This window comes from Camelus ferus, chromosome 6, assembly GCF_009834535.1.
Source record: "Camelus ferus isolate YT-003-E chromosome 6, BCGSAC_Cfer_1.0, whole genome shotgun sequence".
NCBI classification, from domain to species: Eukaryota; Metazoa; Chordata; class Mammalia; order Artiodactyla; family Camelidae; genus Camelus; species Camelus ferus.
The window spans coordinates 47,900,608-47,926,994 of NC_045701.1; the positions used below are offsets into that span (position 1 = coordinate 47,900,608).

General features: G+C 35.3%; 2 protein-coding genes across 5 annotated transcripts in view; one reads left to right on the top strand and one right to left on the bottom strand.

Moving 5' to 3' along the window:
* The window catches only part of KLHL28 (kelch like family member 28), a 34,674-nt gene that overhangs the window by 7,416 nt on the left and 871 nt on the right, over window positions 1-26,387 (bottom strand). For 3 of the 4 annotated variants that reach the window (XR_004320680.1, XM_006183213.3, XM_014557972.2), the window contains exons 2-3: window positions 9,714-10,612; window positions 529-972 (exon numbers count right to left, since the gene is read on the bottom strand). Coding sequence is in view for 3 of the 4 variants with exons in the window: in XM_006183213.3 (XP_006183275.1) it covers window positions 529-972; window positions 9,714-10,612 (1,343 nt within the window). In the remaining variant the exon portion in view is untranslated. Of the gene's footprint in view, window positions 1-528; window positions 973-9,713; window positions 10,613-11,432; window positions 11,720-26,387 lie in introns of those variants that run through there. The other variant, XM_032481952.1, reaches the window with a different exon arrangement.
* LOC102517205 (60S ribosomal protein L29-like) lies at window positions 4,201-4,802 on the top strand. Its single transcript, XM_032481953.1, has one exon. The coding sequence runs from the start codon at window positions 4,227-4,229 to the stop codon at window positions 4,680-4,682; it is 456 nt and encodes a 151-aa protein (XP_032337844.1). The 5' UTR covers window positions 4,201-4,226; the 3' UTR covers window positions 4,683-4,802.

A 26,387-nucleotide genomic window follows, 5' to 3' on the forward strand; every position in this document is an offset into this window, starting at 1 on the left:
TAAGGATCCAGGAAGGAAGATTTAAATAAGGCTTAAAGTTTATGATGCATCGTAATATTATGTAAGCATACAGAAATTACATTTTTACTTTTTAATTCTATTAAGCAATGTAATAAAACAGATCATTCACACACATACATTTTCAGTATATGTGCTGCCAAAGCAAGCATGACACATGTACATATTTATACACACATACACACACACTCCATCCAAAATCTAAAGTTGTCCAATTCCACCATACTTTCAGGTTTCTGAATTTTAAAATCTAGTCCATTTATACTGAAAAAATGAATGTAAAATTTAATAGGTGAGATCTGATTCTTAGGTTTGTATTAAACTCCCACGTGAAACAATTACATTTGTGGAGCAGATTAAGTTTCCCAAATGCCTATCAAAGTTACTTCAAAAATTAAAAAGGGAAGTTCATTCACATACACAAGTTGTTAAAAAAAAACAACCCAGAAATCATTGTTAATGATACTTTTAAAACTCTACAAGCGTCTACAACTTGATTAAGTTAAATACCTGTTCATGTGGGCAGGACCATACCCACCGATGGCATATATCATTCCATCCAACACGGCTGCGGCAAAACAACTTCTTGTCGTAGTCATTGGTGCCACAGGTTCCCATTTTCTTATCTTGGGAATATACTTCTCTACAGATTGTAAATAAGACTGTCCATCATAACCACCTAAAGCATAAAGTTCTCCTGCAAGTACTACTACTCCAAGGGTACTTCGGCTCTCATTCATTCTCTCAAGAGAAGTCCAGGTATTTGTATCAGGATTCCAGCATTCTACTGAATTTTCATGTTTTCTGATAGTGAGGCCAGGACGCACATTAGTTTCAATGCCACCTATAACATACACTTTTTGGTCTAAAACGCATATTCCAAATTCATAGCGAGGAATGTTTAGGGGTGCCAAACCAATCCAAGAGTCATTCTGAGGAAAGTACATCTCCACACTATAGAATAAGCAGAAGAAATCAAATTTAAAAAATCAAAATGGTTCATAAACAGTATCTGGTAAAACTGAAGATACACATGTGCTCTGATTCAGCAGTTTAATTCCTGTGTATCTACTCCATTGAATGCAGTCAGTTTTGCAAAAGAACACAAATACAGAAATATTCACAGCAGCATGACCTATTATCTATCAAAAGGGGAATAGATAAATAAGATATGATGTATCCACCCTATGACTGGGCAATTCTATTCCTAGACATGCAGTCAAGAGAAATGCACACATATGTATATGTATAACAATGTTCACTAGTAGCATAATTTGTTAATAGTCAAAAACTGGAAACAATCTGAATTTTTCATCAACCATAAGATGGATAAATTGTGCATATCATATAAGAAAAAACTACACAGAAATGGAAATGAACAAACTACAACTACATGCAACAGGGACGAACCTTACACATGCAATGTTGAGGGGGAAAAAATCAAATTCAAAAGAATATATTCTGTATAGTCTCATTTCTATCAAGTTCAAAAACCTCTCTGATCTCTAGATTAGACATGAGGACAGTGGTTACCTATCAGGGGGACAGGGAGGGACCTCAAGGGTAGTTTCTGGGTGTTGCTCATGTTCTTTTCTTGAAATTGTTTGTAATGTTTACTTTGTGATAATTCATTGAGCTGTATACACTTGGGATTTGTGCACTTTTCTGTATACGTGAAACATTTCCATTAATTTTTATAGTTAACATATTCATCGTAGAGAGAAAATACTGTATTATGCCCATATACTATAATGCCATACACCAATGAAACTAAATGAACTACTTTCTCATGCAATCTCACAGATGAATTTCATAAACTTACTGCTCAAGGAGAAAATATATCTTTGAAGAACACATATGGTATTACTGCATTTATATAAAAATGTATAAAACCTAGCTATATATTGGGCCATATAATATGTGGCAAATTTTCAACAAAAAGTAAGGGAATAATACATTAAAAATTCAGAATAATGGTTTCTTCTGGGGGAAGGAAGGAGATGGCATCAAGGACGGCCACAAGGGAACTTTAAAGGTATTGTTAATAGTCTACTTCTTAAGCTGGTTGATAGGTACTTGAGTATCTATTCCTTATACCCTGCATGCATATTATATATGGTTCCTTGCATGTATACAAATTTTACTATCAACAAAAGTTGGGAAAAAGTAGCCAATGTCCCCAAACTTAATAATGCAATAGCATAAAAATTTACACTCTTGATCCAGTATGATCAACATACATTCATTCACTCAATAGTTACTGAAAGCCTAGGTACTGCTTGTTTTACAAACATGAATTTGTTCCAATGAGAACAATACATGAGGGAAATATTTGACTTTAATGACAGCAGTTTCAGTGAGGTGGTAGGGACAAGTCTTGACTGTAGTGGTTCAAGAGAAGAATAGGAGATGAGGAAGTGAAAACAGGGGGTACAGACAACTTTTCCAATGATTTTACTCTAAAAAGTAAAATAGATAAAGGAGGCAGCTATAAAGATGAGCAAAGGAAGACCATGCAGTTCAGGTACTACTAATTTAATGTGAAAGTTTAAACCAGGACATGTCTGCATGCTGATGACAATGATGCAGTAGAGTGGCAGAAGGTGACAAGATACAGGAGAGACAAGATAACTGCAGGAGTAGAGACCTTGTGCAGAGTCAAAAGAATGGAAGCTAGTGAGTGAGTGGAGAAGTGGAGGGGTTGGTCTTAGAAATAACTGGGTAGATTTGGTGATGGGAAGATGAAGTTGTTGTTTTCTGATTGCTTCTATCTTTTCAGCAAATGAAGAGACAAGGTCATCAGCTAAGAGTTGGAAGGTGAGGGTAAGGGGCTTTGGATGTTTTTATGGAGAGAATCGAAGGTGTGAAACAGTCCTCCAAGGAAGTGAAAGAGCAAATTGATTAAGGAAAGGTTAGGGGTGCTGGGAGCACTGAGGGCCCAAGTGAGACCAGTTAAGATGGGTACATGTGTTCTCTACCACATCCCACTGCTTAGAGGTAGCAATGGCAGAGACGGAGAGCTGAACTGACTTACATGAGTGTGACTGAAGCAAAGAAGGGCAAGGGGGCCATGGGTGTATTCAAAGGAGTGATGACAGTGATGTTTCTGGAACTGGAGCTGAGTGCAGAGTGAAGGTGAGGACACGTGGTGGTTGGTAGGTATTAAGTTTTACTGAATAATTATAGGGCCAAAGGATTAAAAGTATTCAAAGGAATAAAGAATGATTGAGTGGGCACACTGAAATAAAGAAGCCCATACGAAAGGAGGTGGTGGTCAGGGAATGGAACGTCTGAGACCAGATTTTGAAAGTGTTGAGTCATCGGTAATGACAAGATTGACGGTACGATCATGAGAAAAGGTGCTTAAAGTAAGGCAGAAAAGTGTTACAAGTGAGATCAAGGAGAGAGGCGAAGGTGTTGGATAATTGTGGATAATACTACTTGGATGCTGAAACCAGTAAGAGTGACTGTTTATGTAGAACGATGAGAAAGAAAGTATCTTAAATAAAGTTACTAAAGGGACAGCAGATCATGGCAACAAGGAAGAGTATCAAGTGATGTAGCCTGACAGCAAACGCTTGAAGTAAGATTTCTGAGGGAGGGGAGATGAAAAAATTTTGAAGTGGCTGTGAGGAGTAAGAACACTTACCCAACCCTCAGCACCTGTGATACATAGGCATGGGAAAAAAAAAAAAAACAGTTTTGAGAGTGCTTTAGCAAAAACAGTATCCTTAAGCATCAGCCCTATTTCATTAGAACAAAAAGTTGAGGATAAAGGGAATTTTTTTTTCTTTTTTTGATAGAGGTACCAGGAATTGAACTCAGGACCTCGTGCATGCTAAGAGCTCTACTACTGAGCTTATTACCTTCCCCACAAGGGAATTTTTCTTATGGTAGAACGTGAGTTCTAGAGGATGTGGCAGATAGATTTGAGGAGTCAAAAAAAAATTTGCAAATATTAACTACTATATATAAAAATAGTTAAAAATATTTGCTTCTGTACAGCACAGGGAACTATATTCAGTATCTTGTAATATCCTTTAATGAAAAAGAATACAAAAATGAATGTATGTATGACTGGGACATTATGCTGTACACCAGAAATTGATACACTGTAACTGATTACACTTCAGTTTAAAAAATAATAGTTTTTTGCTCTTTCTCTTTCGGTTCAAGGCGATTCAGGATCTCCCGGCTCCGGTGCAGGCATGGCCAAGTCAAAAAACCACACCACACACAACCAGTACCGAAAATGGCATAGAAACAGCATCAAAAAACCCCGATCACAGCGATATGAATCTCTTAAGGGGGTGGACCCCAAGTTCCTGAGGAACATGCGCTTTGCACAGAAGCACAAGAAGGGCCTGAAGAAGATGCAGGCCAACAACGCCAAGGCCACGAGTGCACGTGCCGAGGCTGTCAAGGTTCTCGGAAAGCCCAAGGAGGTCAAGCCCAAGATTCCAAAGGGCAGCAGGCACGAGCTCAGTCGACTTGCTCACCCCAAGCTCGGGAAACGTGCTTGTGCCCGCATCGCCAAGGGCCTCAGGCTCTGTCAGCCAAAGGCCAAGGCCAAGGCTCAAACCAAGGCCGCAGCTGCAGCTCCAGCTCAGGCTCAGGCTCAGGCTCCCAAAGGCGCCCAGGCCCCCACAAAGGCTCCAGAGTAGAGGCTTTCATCTATTGATGTGAGGATATAAGGACTAGTGTGACCCCTGGGCTGCTGTCTGCATGGGGCTCATGTCTACCTGTGCTGTTTGTACAAATAAACCTGAGGCAGGGGAAAAAAATAGTTTTTTAAAAAGGCTGGGCAATTAGATTAAATTATATGATAGATAGGGTCATACAATAATGGCATAGTAAGAAATATACTTGGTTTTTGTACCAGGGTTCTAGCACAGAGCTCTTAAACTCTTTGGAATTTCCTGATAGGAATGTCTTTCATCATTCACAATGAGCTCCTTATGCTCAACCACACCTAAGTTTATGCTAATAGAGTGAATATTGGTGGGCCCTGGGATAGCTTCAGGATAGGGGCTGGTAGCCAGAAGCATCAACCATGTGATCAGTGGGCTGGAGGTTGAGCTCAATTACCATCAACCAATAATTTAATCAACTATGTCTACGTAATGGAATCTCCCTAAAGATCCCTAAAAAATGGGGTTTGGAGAGTTTCCAGGCTGGTGAACATACTGAGATATAGAGAGGGCCCCTCGCACCTTGCCTGATGCATCTCTTCCATTTGGTTGTTCCTTTGTAATAAATGGGTAACAGTAAGCAAAGCACTTTCCTGAGCTCTGTCAGTTATTCTAGCATATTATCAAACCTGAGGGAGTGTTGTGGGAACCCCTGAATTTGTAGTCCCCCAGACAGAAATGTGGGTAGCCTGGGCACCCCATTTGTGGCTAGCATCAGAAGTGGGGATAGTCCTTGTGGAACTGAGCCCTTAATCTGTGGGGTCTGAGCTAACTCTACATAGTGACATAACTGAACTGAATTACTGGACACCCAGTTAGTGCTGGAGAATTGGTAGGTGTGAGAAAAAAACCTCTCAATTATAGTAAGAGTTCAGTTATGATGATGGACTTCCTAGAAGTCATGGATTTCTGAAAATGATTTAAGTAAACAGAGAAGAAGGTATGTATAAAGTCATTAGTCCTTGTGTTCTTTAAGAGCAAATGGATAATCAGCTGTAATGAGATTCTTTCTTGAAATTAGATTTGTAGTTTACGGCATTGAGATGGTGCCATGAATGGTACGGCTAAAAGTCCATTTCACATTTCATGTATTTGCACAGTTATTCAACATTGCTTCCAGTATACTGCCATCCTTATGGTTCTGTATGTGTAAACAGAAACAATACTACTGTCAGAGCTTCCCAAGTTTCCTTCAGTTTCCACCTACTCAATTCCCACTTCCCTCGCCAGCAGAACTCTTCTAGTTAAAGGAAAAAACTGAGGCTATTGGGTAGGATCTATCTTAAACTTCTGCTCCTACTCTTTCCTCCTCTAGCAAACCTAGCCTCATATTCTGGTCTTGGGGCATGAAGAGTCCCTCTTGTTCCTATTCAAAACCTTCTACCCTTGCTTTTGATACCATCCTCTATTTCCTCTAAAACCTTGCTCCATCAAGACCATTCCTCTATCCTATATCTTTACCCTCTCCCTCTTTACTGGTATCTGGTAAGAAACATACTTAAATCTCCCTAAAAACAAAATAAAAACAAAAACTTCCCTTGACTCTGTTTCTGCCTTATCTCTCTCTCCTTCTCATCTCAGACAAGTTTCTTAAAAGAACAGTCTTCACAGTCTATTTCCTTACTTTTTTACACACTTCTCAACCCACTGTAATCTGTCTATAGCATTACTATAACTCTGCTGAAATTACTCCACCAAAAGTCACTGATGATCTCCATTACTGCCAAGTCTAGCAGCCACCTTTCTTTCTATCCTTACCTATCAGGACCTCTCCACTGCATTTTACATTGTTAATCACACTCCTTTCTTGACATATTTAAATTCCTTGGCTTTCATGACACTATTCTTTCTTGAATCTCCTACCTTAAGATTGTTCCTACTGCCTTCATCTCAAATATTAGTATTTCCCAAAAGTTCATTTATAAATCAATCCCTTTTCCCTTCTATATGTTCTCACTGGACAGAAAGGAGGGATAAGTAAACTGATCCAGAAGTCCAGAGGATGTCATGGTTTTAATCTATACCTCTAAATCATTACTATATGATGGTAACTTTCAAATTTCCAGTCCTGATCTCTTCTTTAGGCTTCACAATCATATCCAGCTAGTAGTAGGACATCCTCCATTTGGATATTTTATAAGGACTTCAAATCCAGTATGTCCAAAACTAAACACATTATTTCCCCCTTTAAAATGATTCCTCCTGCCATATTCTCTCTCAGTATAACCACTCATCCAATATTTAACCAAGAAATCTCACTCCTCTTTGACTCTTCCCTCTCACCATATCCCCATAATTCTTTCAACCAAATCTTGTCAATCTGCTCTCTTAAAACATTTCTTAAATTAATGCCCCATTCGTTACCTTTACTACTTCTACCCTAATTCAGGACCTTATAATCTCTTGCCTGTACTTTTATAACCTCTTTCTTAGTCACTCTGATACTAACTGTTATATCCTTGATCTTTCTCCATAATGCAACCAAGAATGACCTAACATACAAACTTGATAATTCCACTGTCCTCCTTAAATAGTTTTTCAACCCGCATAATACAAATATTCTCTTCATCATGGCACACAATACCTTCTTTGATTTGGCCCATAATAACCACTGCCTGCCACCTGCTGGTTAGAACTTTATACTGTTAATTACCAAACAGCTTTGTTTCCTGCACACCTATACACTATCATGCCACTGTGTCTTCATGCACTTCCTGTGACATTCCCATCGTTTTTGCCTGGCTCTTTACTTAGCCTTCAACATTCAGCTTGGACCTTAACTTCTCCACAGTATCTTCCCTAAATCCCCCAAATGGGATAAATTTCTCTCCTTAAAACTTCCACAGAATTACCTTTATCACTGCAGTAACACTGTGTTATAATTATGTATTTATAGAGTTGTGTAATTTACTAAATTATGAACTTGTTGAAGATCAATTATCTAGCATAATGTGTCTGATGCACAGCTATTTAATATTTTTTGCAGAAATAAACAGAATATTCAGGTTGATTCAATAATTTTTCCATAGTTATAAATAATATTAGAATAAACTGCTTTGTGCAAATAACACTAAAATTTTTTTTCTTAGGATAGATTCTAAGATGAAAGATTAATAAGCTTAAAGATATGAACAGTTTTTATGACTCTTCAATAATTTATGATTGTTAATAGCCAAGATATCAAAGCAACCTAAATGTCCATCAATAAGATGACTGGATAAAAAAGTTTTGATTACACACACACACACACACACACACACACACACACACACACACAATGGAATACTACCCAGCCATAAAAAAGAATAAAATAATGCCATTTGCAGCAACATGGATGGACCTGGAGATCGTCATACTCAGTGAAGTAAGCCAGAAAGAGAAAGAAAAACATCATAAGATATCACTTATATGTGGAATCTAAAAAAAAAAAAAAAAAAAGTACACGAATGAACTTATTTACAAAACAGACTCACAGACACAGAAAACAAACCTATGGTTACCAAGGGGGGAAAGGGGGTGGGGGGATAAACTGGGAGTTAAGGATTTGCAGATACTAACTACTATATATAAAATAGATAAACAACAAGGTCCTCCTGTATAGCACAGGGAACTATATTCAATACCTTGTAACAGCCTATAATGAAAAATATGAAAAGAAATGTATGTATGTATAAATGAATTACTATGCTGTACACCAGAAATTAACACAATACTGTAAATCGACAATACTTCAATTAAAAAAAAGAAAAAAATAATTTCTTAATTTTAATACCTGAGAAACCAAGAGGCAACTGCTCAATATTTATAGTGTAAATTCATATTTGGACTTTTTGTCGTATTTGACTAATATGATTTCCTTCATGCCAATAATCAATACCTTTAAGAATAAGAGTAAACAATCAATTTATGTAGTTACCATAACTAATGTTCTGCCTGTAGCCCAATCTCAACAATGCTAGTTTTTGAACACAATTAAAATATACACTGAGACTTTTTAAAAGATACAGAATATATCAGTCGATAAAATATCAACAGTTTCCTCCTATTGGAGGGGGGAAACACAGTCTACCAAATGTTTGGAAATGTCCAGAGAGAAATCCACAATATTAAAGAAATATATTAAAGACAAAAGTTTTCATAAAGCGATCCCATTTAAGGGAAAAGCAAAGGTAACATCCAGCTATATTTTCAATGTATAAAAGCTACCTGTAGAATGCTCTAAGTCAATTATGGCTATGGGCCAGATTCTGCCCACCAGCTACTTTTGTAAATACAGCTTTCCTGCAACCCAGCCATGTCATTAGTTTACATATTGTCTATGGCTGCTCTCACTGCAACGTAGAGTTGAGTAGTTACAACAGAGAGCACATGGCCACAAAGTTCAAAATATTTACTATCTGGCTCTTTACAGAAAAAGTCTGATTAACTCCAAACCCTAAGTTATTAGAAAAGAGTACTTCTTACTATTGTTATTACACAGTATTTATGCTGAAGAAAATAAATTGCAGGGGAAGTCCATGATTTGTATCAGTATTCAACTTTACTTCCTTGGTTAGGTTATTCTGATGAATTGCATTCATTCAAACACAATCTTGTCCCAGTCTGCCCTCATCACAGATTCCTGGTTCTCCTCTTTGGCATCTTCTGATATAGCTAGCAATAATAAATTCCCTCTGACCTGGTCTGCCTCAAATAAAGATGTAAATGATTTCACAAAGGAAAAAAAAAAGGCAAAAAATGGCAGAAAAGTTCATGAGTAACCAGGATAGGTAAGATTTGTGCACTGGGAGGGAGGAAGGGTGTTAATAATTGAGAGTGTTGTAGGAAATGGATGACACTGTGACTAAAATAATCGGGTAAGTGTTTTGGGAAGAAGAGAAAAAATAAAAAGAAACAAATAAAGAATGTAAACAGAAGAATCAAACTTTTCAAAATATAAAAAATTAGCAAATTTAGAAAGTATAAAATCTATTATTATCAATCCTTTAAAAGCCTTCTATTTACCTATCCAAACAGGCAAACAGTCCAGATTTTCCTCCTACTGCACAAAGTACTTTGGGAGCACAGCGAGGCCGTGTCATCAAGACTGTCTGATGAGAGAGTCTGTGTTCAGGCATAAAGTGGTACTTCAGAGCTTCATTCAAAAGATGTTTACAAGTGCGATCATCACGAATAAGATGATTTGCTTCATACAATCTAGTAAGGAACTTAACACTCAGCAATGGTAGTCGCACACTGTTAAGTAGCTGTGCTAAGTACTTCTGGCGTTCTTGGACATCATACTTGATCCAAGACTCAAGTGCATAAAAAACAGTCTCTTCGGTAGCTACATTCAAACAGTCATTGGAAACAATTTCATCCAAATCAGCGTGTGTAAGCTCAAAAAACTCTTCAGTCTGGCACACAGCTTCAAAATTCTGGCATATGTATTTAGTGGCTGCCAAATAAAGGTCATGACAACCATACGTCTCTGCAAAACGAGAAATTCCAATACAATTACCAGGATCAAGCTGGCTTTCAAGAAATGCACAACATTCTTTCAGGACAAGTTTTATCTGGAGTAGGTTTGCTGCTGGAAGGAGAGATTCAACTGTGTCCTGCGAAATAAAAACAGTCCCAGTATAGGCATATTCCACAATGGCCTGGAGAGCAGTTTCATCAATGCACTGAAACTCAACCTCACTGTTCTCTTTTTCGGAAAGGTTTCCAGTGAACATGGCTTTGAAATATGGGCTGATGCTGGCAAGTACCACTTTGTGAGCATGGATTTTAACATCACCTACTCGAAGAATGATGTCACAGAGTTCGTGATGTTGACGAAGAAGATTTAAGCCCTGCAGAAGTTGCTCAGAATGTAAGTGGCTTAAGTTAGCAAGCATGTAGGTCGGGGATGTGTGGTCCATCTACAGAAAAACAAAAAGCATGAACGGTTATTTCAAAATAATCTTACCAATGATTCCTTTTTCAAACAGCATAAACTAAATGAGACTTCTTTATTTGCTTGTTTGATGGGTTTTAAATACTTTATACTAGACAGAAGCTTTCAGAGTTAGAAGGGATATTAACAATCATTCAACTCCTTTATTAACAATAAGTTTCTTCTGTATGGCACAGGGAACTATATTCAATATCTTGTAGTAACCTATAATGGAAAAGAATATGAAAACGAATATATGTATGTATATGTATGACTGAAACACTATGCTATACACCAGAAATTGACACAACATTGTAAATTAACTATTTTTCAATTAAAAAAAAACTTCTTTATTATAGATATCAGGAAACAAAGGCCCAAAGGTTATGTAATATGTCCCAAACCATAAAAGTCTCTTGACAGTGAACTTTTGCCAAGAGAACTCGGCCAACATTTCTATTTCCTTTCATTAAATTCAAGTCTGAGCTATCACTGAAACAAAATACAAATGTGAAGGGGAGAAAAAAACTCCCTTATAGGAAAATTAGTCTTGAAACAATGCTAGTAGCTGTTTGGCTATTTTCTCAATAATGATATCAAAGCTTGCCAATCTAATCCACAGATGCTTTACGCACAAAGAAATTTCATGTTAACTCACATACTTTACCCAAGGATTCATTATTTTGATAAAAGGTGCTGAATTTAACAAAGATACCATTACTGTCAACTAATTCAATGACAACAAAAGATGAGTGAGAACACAATCTGGTGTTCTATAGGGAGGGCAATAAGGCTCGCTTACTGACCTAGATCATATCAACTCAGTTCTTGATAAGTTTAGATCATACCCACTCAGTCTGCTTGACACTTAGTGCTTCTGGAAGATGAAAAAGAATAAAAATAGGAGAGAAGACAGATGAGAAAGAAAAACAGAAGAAAGGTAAGAGGCAATAAGGACTGTGGTCGGCTAAATGACTTCTCCCCCAAAAGACACCAACATCCTAATCCCTGGAACCTTTAAATGGTATTTTACACGGTGAAAAAAAAAAAAGACTCTACAAATACGATTAAGGATTTGAGACAGGAAGATTATTTGGAATATCTAAGTGGGCCTTGAGTGCAATCACATGTACCTTATAAGAAGGTGGAAAGGGATTTGAAACAGACAGGAGAAGAGAGGTGAGAGGCAGAGATTGGTATGATGCAGCCACAAACAGTTAACACCGGCAGCCACTAGAAGCTGGAAGAGGCAAGGAACACACTGTCCCCTAGAGAGGGAGCACAGCCCTGCCAACACCTTAATTTCAGCCCCATTATACTTCTGGCTCCATGACTGGGAGAATAAAGTTCTGTTGTTTTAAGCAATGGAGTTTGCAGTAATTTGTTACAGTAGCCCCAAGAAGTTAATGTGTGAACACTTCAGAATGGCTCACAGCAGCTATTTAGAACAGATAAAAGGAACATAAAACATCTACACAATATGAATTGTTTTCTTCCCGTCTCACTCATACCTTAAACACAAGTTATGGGGATAATAAAAAAAGATAGATTTGGTTCCAATTTTTAAGTATTATCAAGTAAATCAAAACATTCTGAACACTATTAAATAATATAAATGTTGGTAGGATTGAGAGTAAAACACTTCATCCTGTGCATTTTAAAAGTGGGAACATCTCAGTATTAAAACCTTCACCTTCATCAGGAATGTCATCATTTCACACTTGTTTCATATGAATTTTAAGTCTATTAACAAATTATGTTAACATGGCCACATCACAGCTGATACCACCAACCTCCATCTCCGATCTCTTCAAATAATCCTGCACACATCTACCAGAATAATTCTTAATCAAGGTATGAACAAGTGTCAAAAAACTTGTGGTATTCCGGTAGGTACTCTGTTCCAGAACAGAATTATTGGTAAGAAAACAGCAACCAGAAGAAATAAGTTTCAATCTGAATCTGTTCTTTCTACCTACCTTGTGTTAAAAGTGCTGACCTTTTAACCCTACATAACTTCTTTCAGCCTCAGTTTAATGGAAAAAGTTAATATTTAGACTGAAAAGAGAAAAATGAATAGGAAAGGCAAGTAGATATAGAAAATAAGTGATAGAATTAAGAAAGCATCCTTTTAAAAAATTATTTTACTTTTTAAATTGAAGTAGTCAGTTACAATGTGTCAATTTCTGGTGTACAGCACAATGTCCCAATATATTCACACACACACACACACACACATATTCACCTTCATATTCTTGCTTTACATCCTTAACTTTACCTTCTCTTATTTTCATTTTCCTTATCTGTAAAATGAGATCATAATAATACCTGAACTATATATACCTCATAAGGTTTTTGAGAATCAAATCAGATAATGCACATGAAAAGATAATAAACTACAAGAGTTACAAGTACAGGGTACTATGGTTGGGCAACAGGAATGTAAGAGTATCAGTGAAGAACAAGGACCTTGGAAATACAAGATAACGAGTTTTAGTCCTAACTGGATAACATTCTGTTATATGGAACTGGTCCACTTCTTAACCTAAGTATTAATTTTTTCCATCCATAAAATAAGAATACCTCTCATCTATCTCAGAAGGTTACATGAAAATGATTTTTTAGTGTAAATTTCCACACAACTTGAGGTGCTACAAATACAGCACTTAAGTCTTGTTCTCCTCTAATGATCCAAACTTTCACTAATTCCTACTCTTTGCATAATGATCTTTCACTCCAATAAAGCTCACGTAATTACTCTAGCTCTCTATAAATATTTCTTACCATATGCCAGATTTTGTCTACAACCTGTCTCCTCTCTCATCTTTTCATCCTATTCAAACTCTCAAAAGGCTGGATGAAAATTAACTTTATCTGAAAGTCTATAAATATTTAAGTACTCAATTTCTTTACATGCAATTAATTATATGTGCTGTTTCATGAAACATAGCACTCTCAACTCTCATTTGTCTGATTTAAAAAGGAGAATGTTATTCAGACTGAAAAGTGAACAAACAAACAGGAAAGGTGAATGATATAGAAAATAAGAGAAGGAACTGAAAAAGAACACCCAGCTAATACAATGGGATGAGAAAGGAAAATAGAAGGCACACTGATTGGAAAGAAAGAAAGAAAACTGTCTTTGTTGGTAGATGACATGATTGTCTATGTAGAAAATCAAAAACATTGGGGAAAAAAAAAAAGAAAGAAAAAATAAAAACACTGGAACTAAGCAGCAATTTTAGAAAGTTTGCAAGATACAAGATTAATATACAAAAGTCAGTCACTTTCCTATATAACAGCAATGAATACGCAAAATTTGAAATTAAAAGCATATTACCATTACATTAACACCAAAAAAATGAAATGTTTAGCTATAAATCTAACAAAATATGTACCAGATTAAGGGAGGGGAATAGCTCAGTGGTAGAGCATATGATTAGCATGCATGAGGTCCTGAGTACAATCCCCGGTACTTTCATTAAAAATAAAGTGCAAGATCTGTATGAGGAAAACTATACAATTCTAATAAAAGAAATGAAAGAACTAACTAAATAAATGGAGAAATATAAGACTCAATATTACCAAGGTGTCAGTTCTTCCTGACTTGCACTATAGATTCAATGCAATCCCAAACAAAATTCCAGCAAGTTACTTTGTGGATACTGCAAACTGACTCTAAAGTTTACAGGGAGAGGCAAAAGACACAGAATAGGTAACTCAATATTGAAAAAGAAGAACAAAGTTGAACAACTGACTCTACCCAACTTCAAAACAGTGTGGCAGCAATGAAAGAAGAAACAGACCAATGGAACAGAAAAGAGAGCCTACAAACAGACCCACATACAGTCAACTGACCTTTAACAAAGCAGGAAAGGCAATACAATGAAGAAAAGATAGTCTTTTCAACAAATGATGTTGAAACAACTGGATATCCCCAAGTTAAAAAAAAAATCCAGACACATCCTTAACAAAAATTAATTCAAAATGGATCAGACCTAAATGTAAATTGCAAAACCTTAAAACACTCAGAAGATAACATAGGAGAAAATTCTAGATGACCTTGGGTATGGCAATGATGTTTCAGATATGACACCAAAGGCACAATCCATACAAGAAAGAATGCTAAGTTGGATGTCACTAAAAAGAGCAAAGTAAAGCAAAACAAAACAAAACAAAACAAAACTTCTGATCTGGGAAACACAATGTTAAGAGGATGAGAAGACAAACTACACACTGGGAGAAAATATTTGCAAAAAGCACAACTGATAAAGAACTGTTATTCAAAATAAACAACTCTAAAAATTCAACAATAAGAGAGTAAACACCCTGATTAAAAATGGATTAAAGAGCTTAACAGATACCTCACCAGAGAAGATATACATATGGTAAAGAAGCAGATGAAAAGACATTCAAGATCATGTCATCAGGCAACTGCCGACATTAAAGCAACAATGAAATCCTACCACACACCTATTAGAAGGGTCAAAATCCAGAACACTGAGAACACAAAATGTTGGAGAAGATGTGGGGCAAAGGGAACTTTCATTCATGGCTGGTGGGAATGCAAAATGATACAGTCACTTTGGAAGACCCTTTGGTAGCTTCTTATAAAACTAAACACACCCTTACCATACAATCCTGCAATTAATTGCCTTCCTTGGTATTTACCCAAATGGATTGAAAACTTATGCCCAAACAAAAACCTGAACATGGATGTTTACAGCAGCCTTATTCTTAAGTGCCAAGACTTGGAAGCAACCAAGATATGCTTCAGTAGGTGAATGGATAAATAAACCATGGTACATGAAGACCGTGTAATAATACTCAGTGCTAAAAGAAATGAGCGGTCAAGCTATGAAAAGACATGGAGAAAATGTCTTACCAAGCAAAAGAAGCCAATCTGAAAAGGCTTTGTACTGCAAGATTCCAATTATATGACATTCTGGAAAAGGCAAAAAACTATGGAGACAGTAAAATTATCAGTGGTTGCCAGGGGTTGGGAAGGGAGGATGAATAAGCAAAGCACACAGGATTTTTAGGGGCAGTGAAATTACTCTATGTGATACTATAATGACCGAAAACATGTCATTACAGATTTGTTCTAACCCACAGGATGTACAAAACCAAGAGGGAACCCTAAGGTAAATTAAAGACTTTGGGTGATAATGATGTGTCAATATAGGTTCATCAATTATAACAAATACACCATCCTGCTGGGGAAGTTGATAATGGGGGAGGCTATGGAGGTACTGGGGAGGGGTATATATGGGAAACCTCTGTACCTGTCTCTGTACCTGTCTTGTAAAACTGCTCTAAAAAAAATAGTCTTTAAAAAAAAATTAAGAAAAAAAAGGAGGCCTAGCTAATTTATAGTTCACATCTCTCCCAGACCAAATGATTATGTTCCAAGATATTTAAAAGAATTTGCGAATGAGATCCTTAAACCACTGCCAGTGCCACAAAACTGGAAAAAGACTGTTTTCAAAAATAAGACAGTAAATTCTACCAACATTCTGGTAAGGTTAATTTTAATTTCAGATAATATTCTAAAACAAATTATTAAAGATTTGCTTTATGAATACTTAGAAGAGGATTTAGTGAACTCTAAGACTACAATGGATGGATTAACAAGACATGTCACAGACTAATCTTGTTTCTTTTTTTGATGTATTTAGAAGACCCTGCAGATTAGGAAAACAAATGATGTTTAATTAGATGTCTGTAAGGAATTTTACAATTCTTTCATGATTTTGAGAACAAAACCAAAAAATATACGCTACTTCAGTTAGCTAAATTAGCAACTGGTTGAACAACCACACCAGAGTATACTCCTTAATGGAATGAGGTCTACCTGGAGGGAGGTTTCTAGAGGTATGTTATAAGACCAGGATGAGGATACTGGGGGCAGGCCCTTCAGCTCTGCAGATGATACGAAGCTGCAGAAGACAGCAGAAACATTAGCCAACAGAACATAGATCCAAATAGACCTGACATCTAAGAAGAAGAAATTTATGAGGAATAAATGTTAAGATTCTATACTGGATTCCAAAACAACTGTACAAGTATAGAATAAGAGAACAAAGACTCATCTGTAGGCTGTGTTTAAAGGGCTTAGGGATTTCAGTTTTAGTACTACTTTAGTCCACTAAGCTTGTGGAGATTTAAGGTGCATCAACAGAACTATAAATCACAGAACTAGAGGGGAGACATTCTCACCTGGGTCTGCAAATGTCAGACCACATCTGGAATACAGATTTGGAGTACCATCTCTTAAAAGGGATCTAAAAAAAGTATAACACCTGATGAAGAGAAGAAACTTAACTCATGTCTTACAGGTGTTGAGTCCAGGAGGAAAAAAAAGGAAATCTGAGAGTTATGTCAAAAACTACAAGGTGAAAGTTACTCAATAATAAACAAGAATTTGAAGATTAAATGAGTTTATACATATAAAGTGCTTACAATAGTGCCTATCACTTAGTAAGCTTGTGATAAATACTATCTTATTTATTAGCAAGTTATCTAATTACTAGTGCATTTTTTAAGTTGTCTGCTTAAGAGGTATTCTGCTTTCTACGTTGTACTATCTCTTACTACTCACTACTGGGTAAGAAATCCACTTTGTACCACTGACATCCTGGGCTACACAAAGTATTGTGGAATTGATTCTCAAATCAAGTTAATATGCTATTGGTTAGAAGCAGTTTTAGCATAAATAGAAATCATATAGTGATAGATCCTTATATTAAGCTAACTTTTGTATATCCAATTCAAGACTGGTAAATTACTATTAACATGATGTGAAAGCATAATACAATAGTGATTTATAAATATACATATACACATATGTACATACACACAGGATACATAAACACACACACGCACCACCCCACACTTGTGTATACATGACACATATTCAGGATATGTATAACTTTGAGAGACTGGGCTCTGGAAACAGGCTCCTAGGGTTACAATATTGTCCGTAGTATTTAACAGCTACGTGACCTTGGGAAAGTAATCTTTAAAGAAGTCTCAGTTTTCTCATCTGTAAAACACAGACAAAATGGTACACATAGGCACTCAATAACTGTTAGGTGTTATTTAGTATTACTTACTATTATCATTATCATCCTTAAAAAGACTTGTTTTTTGCCAGTAAAACCCACATAACTCCCTTTTAAACTTACAAAAAAGGAACAAAGCTTACTGATTATCAAATAAACAAATACAAACAGGGCAAGGCCAAAGCCTAATCTGACCAGAAAAGATACTGCGAGCCACTTTAAAATTTAAAGTTTATTTCTTATAGTGAAAGAAGAATAAGCCAAAGACTAAGGTCCCTGGATCCTTGTCCCGCATACCAAAACAAAAGGGACTGGATGGCAGCAGTACAAGTTGAGAAGAACCCAAACTAGATGGCGGCAGCAGTTTCATATTCTGCAGCTCTATTCTGTGGGGAGGGTGACACGAAAGTCTCCTATCTCATCACACCAGGGAGGTGAAGAGAAACTCCCACAACAGACTCTGGAGTGACAGAGAGGCAGATGGGAGATGGCCTTGGAGCAGCTCCTTAAAGACCTCCATCCCCCAGTGCTCCAGGAGAATCACAAGTTGTTCCAAGACTCAGATAAGCTTCGGTCCCACGGTCCAAGCTTTTGCCTATGTGGACACATGCAAGGACACCAGAATGCCAAGATGAAGCTGTTTCCCTACACTTAGACCCTCCATAGTATTTCTCTGTTCTCTCATTTTCCTATTTCCCCTCAAAATAGTAAAAATGATTCGTTTTAAAAACCATTCAAAGGAAGGGTACTGGTAAAGATGAGTTTGCAAAAGAACACCCAAACACACTCCTATCATTGTACTGGATACAAATAACATGATGTTCACTCCCTCTAGGAGCCAATGAGAACGAAGTTTAAGAGGTTATAGTCTAAAAGTATAAACAAAACAATTGGAACTAAGAACTTTAAAAGGGCAAGGTAAAATAGGGAACTTAAAAATGAATTACATTGGAGGTTTGCCATAACATCATTCTTAAAATTTTTAAATTTGACTCCTTTCCTTTCTCAAGAAGTCTGACCTAAGAGAAATTGACAGAAATTTAACTTCAAAAAGAGAGAGCTTTAAAACAGTGGTTCCCAAAGTATGATCCTTACACCACAGGCATCAGCATCACTTAGGACATAAATTCTTTTTTTTTTTTAAGAAATGCAAATTCTTGAGCGCACCACACATCTAAGGAATTAGAAACTACAGAGAGAGGAAGGTAAAGCAACCAGTGTCTTACGAATGCATTAGAATTCTTACGCACGCAGATGTTTGAGAACCAATTGAAATATTTTTAGCACAAGTGTAATTGCTTAAAAATTACTGCAAATTATAACTGTAACTCTTTCAGAATTATGAATTACAACTGTGACTATATTTGGTTCTCATTTACCCCAAAATGGCTAAAAATAACTCAAAGAAGCAATAATTTATAATGTTCAAAACGTAAGCTTTGTCAGTTTTACATTGACAGTTTCATCTATCTCAGTAACAACTTTGTGCAGAATGAATGGCAAGTACCATGGAGAACAGGAAAGAATAGTGAGTAAAAGTGTGAATTTCAGGGCCAGAGAGATGAGTGGGTTCAAGTTTACATTTGACTACTAAATAGTTGTAGGCTTTGGGCAAAATACTTATTCTAAACTTGAACCTTCTCATTTGTAAAATTGTGGATTAAACAGAATGTTTGGTTTGGAGAAACAAATCAATGAAGAAGAATAGAAAATACAGAAATAGATAATTTAACAAATGCAAACTTAGTTTATAATAACAGCAGCATCTTAGAGTGAAGAAAAGAGGGACTTTTAAATAAACACGTTGGGAGAACTGAATAGCTGAGTGAAAATAGATAAAATTAGATTCCTTCCAAATACCTACACCAGGGTAAATTCCTAATGGATCAAAGATATAAATGTAAAAAATGAAATCATACAAGCATTAGAATAAAATTGAGTAAATTCCTCCATAATTTGAGATTAGGTAAGCTTCCTACTAAAATATGATACAAAACTCAGAGGCAATAAGTGAAAAGACAAATCAAGTTGACTACATTAAAAAACTTTGGATAGCTAAAGAAATCATAAGCAAAGGAAAAATATAAATGAGATTGAAAAAATATTTACAATATATAAAAAAGATGTATCAGCAATATATAACACATTCCTAAAATACTCTAGCCCTATAGAAAAAACAGGCTAAAGAAATGAATAGCTGGTTAAAAAAATACAAATGGTTCTTAAGTACATAAAACATTGCTCAACTTCACTTATAATGAAATGAATGAAAAGTATATGGTGTTAACAATTCTCTCCTGACAATACACTCTTGGTGAGGCTGTGAGAAACAGGCACACTCACACATTCTTGTAGGAATGCTGAATGATCTAAGACCTCTGGAGGTAAATCTTGAAAATTTAGCAAAATAATATTTGCATTTACTCTTTGACCCTTCTAAGAATTTATCCAAAAAATACAATGGCAAATATATATATAAAGGCAAATGCATAAGGCTAATAACTGCAGGTCTCCTTGTAAAAGCAAAAGAATAATACCTTATGCTTTCTACTTACATATTTGAGAGACCAAGAAGCAACTGACCAAAAACTTTAAAACACCACCAACAAAAGAATGGTTGAAAAAACACTATGGCACATCCACATAACAGAGTACTATGCAGCTGGGAATAGGAATGAGGAATCTCTGTATATACTACTCTGCAGGGATCTCCCTGATCCAAGCAAGGAAAAGAAGTGTGTGTATAGTATGTCACTATTTGTCTAAGAAAGGGGAAGTGACAAATATACATACCTACCTAGGTTGTTTTTCAAAAAAGGAAATATTAAATGATATATATTTTTTAAAAGGTTACCTAGCAGAGGAGAGAGACAACAGAGTGGAGGGGTTAGAGACAGAAGCCAGACATCTTTGAATATATCCCATTTTACAGATTTGACTGTAGAATTAGGAAAGTATTTTACAAAGTTATAAAGCAAAATTAAATCTTAAAAACACAATCCATAAGCAATTTGAAAATAAAGGAAACTCAATGTTCATCTAATTAGTAGCCTAACGATACCACACCACACCAAATTAACTTTAAAACAGTAATTTGATGGTCCATCCCCAGTAGGGTACGCCCTAAAAAAAAATCTTACACCACATCAGTAATCACATTGTTGGTAAAGGTGTTATTCGTATTTTGCAACTGTTACCTGTGCATTGCCACAATGCCTAATTATGTGACATTTCTAATTCTGTCATCCCCAGAGTAATTTGTGATCTGGGATTCTCAGTATGGGAGAAAAGAGAGAAAGATATTAAGACTGAGACATTAAACATAAACCCTGTAATCTGAATTTGAATAAAAAAAACTCAGAATATATTGAAACATAATTTATATACACTAATACATAAGTTATGTATACAACATGAAGTATATGAGATATACAAATACATTAAACGTATATATTAAGGAAAAAAATAAAATATATTTCTTAGCTCTGCCCAAAGAAAGGGGCTAGAAACTATGACCAACTTAGTAGCAAAGAGTACTCCTAGCACCCAGATTGTGGTCCCTAAATAATGTTTCCCTCAAAGGGAATAGAACTGCTTGGACAAATGGCTGATTCCAGGACTGGGGCAGAAAATGTCAAGATAAATTTGGAATCTTTACATACTAGATAGCAATAAAGCTATCACAGATGACTAAGGTCATAAAAACCTTAGAAGCCAACCTGAGTAGGCTCTCACTAGTCAAAAAAGGGAAAAAACTGATCATCAATGATAGTAATTGCAATCCATTAAAACACATTAGATATGCTTAAATCCATGAGTTCATAGTGATAATAAAATTATAATAGTTTTTTAATTGAGCACCACTGGAGGTGCTAATGAACCAATTCATTATTTGAAACCTAGTAAATAAAGGGAAAGAATCAAGGATTCATCATACCATTCCTGTACTAACTGTATCACCTGCTTATTATTAAACAGAGGTTGGGAAGTTCCTCTTTATAAAAATATTCCAGTTATTAAAGAAGGAATGCTAGAATATCACCATTTTACGATCTTAATTAATTAATGAAGGTAGACATTGATTATCAAGGGTGCTAACATCACAAAAACAGAGACAACCAGACATCAGGGCCTTCTGTTGGAAGATCGCAATACCACCTATAAATATTTTTGCACACTCCCACCCTCACCCCCTAGACACCAAATTCAAACATGCAGTCAACTTCTAAGTCCAGCTACTAATTTACAAGAAATAAAGAGAACAGAAAAAGCATGTTAAAACTATAACAGAAGGATGCAATCAGCAAAAACTCTTTATTGTGAGAAATTTTATGGAATAAACTAGATGCTTCAACAAATAAACTGAAAGAAACAGGAAGACCGTGAAACTACAGATTACTATGAACTTAAAAGACAAGGCAACCAAATACAAGCTGTGAATCACACACAGGTGCATGCACACGCCATGTATGTATATATACACACACACACACAACATTTAGGAGACAATGGGAAATGTGTATACCGACGGCATTATTGATTATATTAATTAATCACTGTTATTCTTTGTTGTTGAACAGTGATATGGTTATGTTTTTAAGAGTTTCTATCTTTTACAAATACATACTGAAATATCGGTAGATAAAATAATATGATGTCAGGGATTGGCTTCAAACTAATACTGGATGAGGGAGTGAAATGGAGATGGAGATGATGTGAGTTGGTAACTGCTGAAGCTGGGTGACAGATACATGAGGGGTCATCATATTATTCTACGTTGGCATGTTTTTGAGATTTTGTACAGGAAAAAAGAAAAAATGCGTAACACTGAACTTTGTATAAGACTTACAGATGAAGTATATGAAGTTCAGAGAGTTTAAGTGAATTAACAAGATCACACAATTAGTAAGACTTATTGGGACTATAATGTTTTCTTTACCTTAGAACAATATTCCATTCAAAAAATTACATCAAACAGTATTGACCTGCTTAAAACATTTACCGAAACAATTTATAATTGTTGCTACTCCTGATAAGACTAAAGTATTCTATAAAGAATACTTAGAATATCTCTGTTTGATTGTCATAATGTACCAGCTACTCTTCAAAGCTTTTTACATGTATTAACTCCTTTCATCCTCGGAGTAACACCACAGATAGGGACTGTTATTATTATTATTCCCATATTACAAATGAAGAACTCTGGTGCACAGAGAGATTAATCCCAAGGCGAGATATAAACCTTGGCACTCTGTCTCCAGAGTTCTTAAATACTATGTTATACTGCCTCACTTATAAACTCATTAAATTCATAATGTCTTTCTTTCTTTCTTTCTTTTTGAGAGAAGGAAGGATTTATTACTTGCAGCAAGTAAGGAGCACACTGGTGATCTCTCCCAAACCACTGTCTCCTAAACTCATAATTTCTTAATCTTATTAAAGTTTTAATTCAAACAAGAAAGTAAAAAGATGCAAAACAGAAACCCAAAAAGGACAGAAAATATACATATATATACAGAAAATATACACACGCTCTATGTAGATCAGATACAAGAATACATCAGGGCTTTAAAATGAAATAAAGAGGAATCCATGGAAAAATCATTCCCTTCTGTTATTTATGTAATAGTAGGATTGATTCTTCTTCCCCCACATCTGCACCACACTTTTTTGTCTTTAATTTTGGTATCATAAAACAAATACTTAAGAGTACTCTAAATCCAGGTAACTGGATTAGTCAACATTGAATAAGTGGTATCCATTTGAAAAGTTTTTAAAAGGTTATTACCTTTAGTACTTGCACTTCTCTTCTAATCTCATTCCTATTTTATAAATACCCACAATACAAAGATAACATTATATAAAATTAAAATAAAAATCAAACTTTCCACAAAATTTTACAATTTTAGACTCTGAAACCAAGCTAATAAAGGTCAAGTTGTGAGTTATACCTAAGTGACACCTAAGCTACAAAACAGTGGTGCTGAAATCATTTGGGAGGCAATTATCTGCTACAATGAGAGCAAATAAATGGTGAAGAGAAAGACGAACTGTTTAAATTCCTTTCCCACAGTTCAAGTCTCCTCATAGAAGAATTCAACTAACGATGGCATATAATTTTATCAGTGAGTCTATGGAACAAGTTGGCATATTTTCCTTTTCTCTGAGATTAATTGTCATTATATCTGGAGTAACAAAACTAAAATCAGAATCCTGGTATAAGACAAATCATTATACCATGGGTTCAAAAATAACACAGAAGAAAGCATGTCCCCAACACCATTACTACATCCGATAAAAGCTCTAAGTTACATAATTAACCCATCTACTAAAAAACTGGTTACAAAAAATGTGAAATCCCATTAACTTCCACAGATTAGTGCTTAAAGCGCAATGAAAATTGGATTTTTGTTTAAAAGTATAGTTTTGACTGAGAAGTGCACAATGGACTTAGAAAGTAAATTTAATTAAATGAAATGTATCACTGATACACATCAGAAAAACCCGTTTAATCCTACATGTATAAAAATAAGCTCATAATTTCTTAACCTTATTAAAGTTTTGACTCAAACACGAAACCAGAAAGGTTCAGAACAGAAACCCAAATAGGAAAATTAAAATACGTATATTCAAATAATACATCATAATAGATATGAATGATTAATGACAAGAAAATCTAATTTTATCCTATAGTTTCAACACTGTTCCCTGTCAAAACTTTTCCAAAGCTCTAAGCAAATAGCTAAATTGACTAATTCGAGTAATTACTTTCTGATGGAAACATCCACAAAATGTGTCATAGTACAAATGTAGATGAGGTAACCTCAAAAAATTGTTGTGAGGCTAAAATTCATTAGTATTCATTAAGTACCCAGCAGAATGCATAGCACATAGCAAACACTCAGTAAATTGTAGTATAATTATAATTACCTGTTAATACTAATAGCATCCTTACATTTGCAAAGCATTGCCAAACAATAACTTCTTACAGTATACAAAATTCTTACAATTTACAGAATTCACACTGATTTCCAATATTCCTGTATGTCTATAAAATTTGGGTAAGAACGAGGAAAAAACTATAGTGGTTCATCCAACCAATTAATATTTACCTGACTCTGGAAATGAAGGATGTTTTTAGAGCAATTGTGTTTACCTTGTTTAACTTCAGATCAAAAAAATTAAGATGTGTATCACAAATATTCCTGTAATCCATTATTTATTAAACTTTAAACTTTCTTGAAATTACTGAACTTACCTTGAAATTATTATTTTAACTCGTTTTATCTGAATTTGCTATTTTTAATGTATCCTTAATTACTCCCTTTCAACCTTCAAAGATGTATTATTATCATTACACTTAATAGTATATTCCACTATTCTGGAATCAGATTAAAAATTTTTATCCTATCTCTATATCTGGTTAAATATAAAAGGCTTTGCTAGTCAATACAAAATTCCTAGAATTCAACAATAAATTTTTTTAAAAATCTGCTTCATAATAGAAATAAACACAGTACATATTAAATGGATGAGATATATCTTCCACAAAATAACCCTAGAAGATAATCAGGAAGACATGAGATGTTGAGAAGGTCCCATTTCCTAAATACCGGTTATAGAGACTACTGCATCTTCCAAGTCTTCATCAAAGAAATCAAAAGTAACAGATATAAAATAAATTGCAATTTATAACATATTGATTTACAAGGCCCTAAGAAGAGGTCAAAATGAAGACTCACCTTGCTTTGTTCCAAGGAAAAGGACATAACTAGTTAAGTATCCAAGCCCCTCAAAAGTTTTCCTTTTAGGGAGAAGGGGTAATTCTTAAGATTCTACCATAATTTTGATGATGAAATATCATTCAGGACTTTCTAAGTTCCTTTTCTTTGCTCCATGATTAACACAACTTCCCAAGGTCTTGGATACAGGAAAGACTGCACTGGATTTTCAACCTGAAAATTCTGATCACTGGGAAGGGTTATCTTCTATTTCAACATAAATTGGCATTCTAATGTGTACATTCTGATGTGTACACCATTCTTTCAGTTTAGTCTAAATTAGGTTCCTGAAGTCTGAGCTTACACGAGTAAAAGTATAAATCTGAACGTCCTACATTGGAAATATGAGAACTAGACATTCCTTCTCATTGACAACTGCTAAAATCATCTCTTGGTTTTCACTTCCCTACCCTTAGGTTTAAAAAAAAAAAAAAGTGTGGGGTTTTGTTTTTTTTTTTTGGTCTACTGAAATACAGTGAAACCAAATTTAGGCAGATGCGTTTAAACACCAAAACAACTAATTAAAATCAAAGTAATAACCTAGAACTTAAACCAAAACATAACAATGCCTGTTTACACAGCCTCATTTACATTTACTCTATTCCCAAAAGGGAAAAAAAAAAAAACTCATAACAATCAAATTGCACTGTAAGACAACACCCAGAAATTATTTCTGAACTTACAATACCCAACAACATTCTTTATAAAGTGGTTTGACATAGTAAGACCTTAAAAGGTTTTTAACAGACGTCCCGTGTAGTACCGAACACCTGCATTTTAAGGGCATAAATTGGAGACTTCAAATGATAATAGGTTTTCTCACTAGGTCATTCAAAAGCAATAGTATTACTCATTCAAAAAATATTCTCTTCCACACTCCAAAGAATTCCGCCTCACACCAGGCACTCCAGCTCTT